General features: G+C 41.4%; 1 protein-coding gene across 1 annotated transcript; it reads right to left on the bottom strand.

Annotated features, from left to right (window-relative positions):
• Positions 1–247: 247 nt before the first annotated feature.
• On the bottom strand, positions 248–1,978 carry atoh1a (atonal bHLH transcription factor 1a). Its single transcript, XM_017467229.3, has one exon. The coding sequence runs from the start codon at positions 1,751–1,753 to the stop codon at positions 947–949; it is 807 nt and encodes a 268-aa protein (XP_017322718.1). The 5' UTR covers positions 1,754–1,978; the 3' UTR covers positions 248–946.
• Between the last annotated feature and the right edge of the window lie 1,298 nt (positions 1,979–3,276).

Genomic DNA, 3,276 nt, shown 5'->3' with positions numbered 1-3,276 from the left:
TACATTCGGAAAATCTTGTATTATTATTATTATTATTATTATTATTATTATTATTATTATTATTGTTGTTTTTCAGCCTTATAACCTGCAGTTATTTTATAATCACTAAATTAATCATTTAGTAGTTCTAACATCTTAAACATTACACTTCTTCAGGGAGTAGCATTACATGTCCGATTTTGAGACATTTATGAGAAAATACTGATCAATCCAGCAGTAAATAATACAATAAGCGTTTTCTGTTTATAGTTGTTTTTTTTATTCCAAAATCAAATAAAACATAAAGCATGTGGCAAATTTGCTAATTTTCAACATAAAAATGACAAGGCAAACTGAAATAAATAGACACTTTAACCGCCATTTCCAAGCAGAAGTTGAATACAAATAATAACCTCGCGCCGAAATCGAATATTCAAACTTAACAAATGTACAAAACATCTAATGGCTATATTAAATATCCTTGACAAATTGGCATTACTAGGCTACATAAAAACAACAGAAAAAACTCGTTCTATTACAAAACGTGTTTCTCAAGCCTATGGCCCGTATTTAAAGTGCAAGTGAAGTTTAGAAGTTGTAAATTCTTCGAGTTAAACAAACAAACAAACAAAAGCAATCGTATTCTATGAAATTATCGTATATGCATAAACTGGGTCACTTTTTTTTCGGAAGACAGTTTTTGCATGACATCCGGGCCCATGGCACTGCTGCGCGCGGCAGTTGACGTGGCGTGGGGAAGCTCGCCAGTGTCACGACAAGGCAAATAGATTGGCGTAAAGGTTACTGAAAATAACAACAGTAACAACAACAGTAACAATAACAGCGTACAATTCAAATGGTCATGAAATCAAAGTTAGGACAACCAATTCAAACGGAATCACAGAAAAATAGGGCGAATACGATTGACACGAAGAAACGATTGACATCTCGGTCTCTTCTAGCGTCTCTAAAAGGCGCGGTGGCGGCTCAGCTTCAGTTCACTCAGCTCGTCTTCGCTGTGCAGTTCCGCGTGTGTCTCGTCCGAGTCGCTGAAGTGCGAGTGTGGCGAGAACTCTCCATCGCTCCGACTCGACCGCGGGGAGTCTTTGCTGCACTCAGAGGCAGACTTGCTCGCTCCAAGCGACACAAACGCGTCTTCCTCATACTGGAACGGCACGCCGGCAAGCTGAACAGGAAATGAGTTTGCTGATCTCTCGCCTCCGTAGGCGGGCGGAAGCACATCACCATTATGCGCGTCATCTTCTGCGCCGGGAGCACGCAGCAGGTCAGACAGCGCGTTGATGTAGATCTGTGCCATCTGGAGTGTCTCGTACTTCGACAGCTTCTTCTCGTTGTCTAGGGAGGGGATGACGCTGCGTAGCTCGTCGAAGGCGTGGTTCAGACCGTGCATGCGCCGGCGCTCTCGTGCGTTCGCCGCTATGCGTCTCTGCTTCTGCACCACGTTGGCGGCTTTGCTGGTCGGAGCGCGCTGCCTGCCCTCATCCGCCCGCGCCGCTCCCTTGAGGCGGCACAGCTCGCGCACACGTACGGTGCCCCCCACCCTTGCGCCCTTGTTTAAGTGCGAACCGGACACGCCCTCTGCGCTCGAGGAGCCCGAGCTGTGCGGCAGGTATTCCGCGTGTGCAGGAGCGAGCCAGGCGCGTGCGTCGCCGCCTTCCATCAGCGCCAAAGTGAGCGGAAAGCGCTCCCCACGCGCCGCGTCCGACTCCACCGCCGTCCTCGCGTCTTCGCAAGAGCTGCCCATGACGTCCATTTTCGTGTGTTTACACGTCACGTCGGGACGGAGGTTTCCAAAAAGGTATGAAGTAACAGTGTGTGCGTGTGAGGTGACGGGGGCTCTGGTCTCCTTCCTACACCTGTTGCGCTTACTCCTTCCACAGGAGGATTTCTTACTGGGTGTCTCTATGTGAAGCGCCGGTTTTAAAAGCGGCACGCGCCTGGGAGCCCCCCTTCTCAAGCAGGTCGCGTGGCGCTTTGACCAATAAGAGCACTCGGGGCAGGCGCGTGTGGCCGACCAATGAGAAAGCCGCAGAGAACCCGAGACAGGTTATTATGTCCAAACTTTTTTTTTTTTTTTTTTTTTTTTTTTATAGTACCGCTGCCTGTTTAACTGGAGTGTTATTATCACGATGGGTCGTCCCACAGGGCGCGCGCAGAAAGGTGCAGGAATGTGGAGAGCGCGAGCAGGGTGCAAACACACACAGGCGTGTGTTCCACAGTGCAGCTGGCATGGACATGCAAATGCACTCACAGTGAAGAAAGGGCTGATGGGACATGCTGTACAAAATGTACTCTATCCACTTCATAAAATTCTCAAATGAGACCATCAAACCATCACACCTTTAAACCCGGTTTCTTTAACAGATCATGACCAACCTGAATGATTTCTTTAAATCTCATTTTCCCGTTTAAGTAGAGCATAGAGGTTTATCTAAGAATTTAATAAGCTAATTAAGTATTTTAGTATAGCCTAAGTTAAAAGCTTAATCAGGACTTAAACACAACGCCATTAAATCATTTAATATACCCTATATATTTTATAATATTTCCCTATATATTTAATATAGATAATATATTTCAAGGGGAAAAAGCCGATTTTAACAGCTTATGTAGTTTCTTTTTATAAGTGGACAATCCAACACTTCCCTTATGAACGATGAATCATCTCACGTTTCATTTTCTTTAGAACAAGTTCTTTTGAGTAGACGTAAGAAACGCCCTGTTAGGTAAAAGGCGTCTAAGGGATAAAGCACAGCGTTGGCGTTTACTTTCTGGAGCCTTAAACACTGAAACAAAAAATAATAGTAGTAGTAGTAGTAGTAGTAGTAATAATAATAATAATAATAATAATAATAATAATAATAATAATAATAATATTTTTTACAGTGTGCAAGAAATAAATGTAATGTAGGCTACCATCGGATACTAGTCAGAAAAAATGATCTATTCGGTGATTATTATTATTATTATTATTATTATTATTATTATTATTATTATTATTATTATTAATAACAATAATAATAACAATATTAATATTAATATTACCATTAATATTATTTTTTTTTAGCAGTGTGCAAGAAATAAATGCAATGTAGGCTACCATCGGATATTAGTCAGAACAAATTATCTATTTATCTATCTAATAAGAATAAGAAGAATAAGAAGAAGAAGAAGAAGAAGTAGAAGAACAATAATAATAATAATAATAATAATAATAATAACAATAATAATAATAATAATAATATGATGATGATGATAATGCTGCTGCTAATTATT

Source organism: Ictalurus punctatus, chromosome 5 (assembly GCF_001660625.3).
Source record: "Ictalurus punctatus breed USDA103 chromosome 5, Coco_2.0, whole genome shotgun sequence".
Classification (NCBI taxonomy): Eukaryota; Metazoa; Chordata; class Actinopteri; order Siluriformes; family Ictaluridae; genus Ictalurus; species Ictalurus punctatus.
Note: the sequence above shows the minus strand (reverse complement) of the source record. Positions and strands in the feature narration are given on the sequence as shown.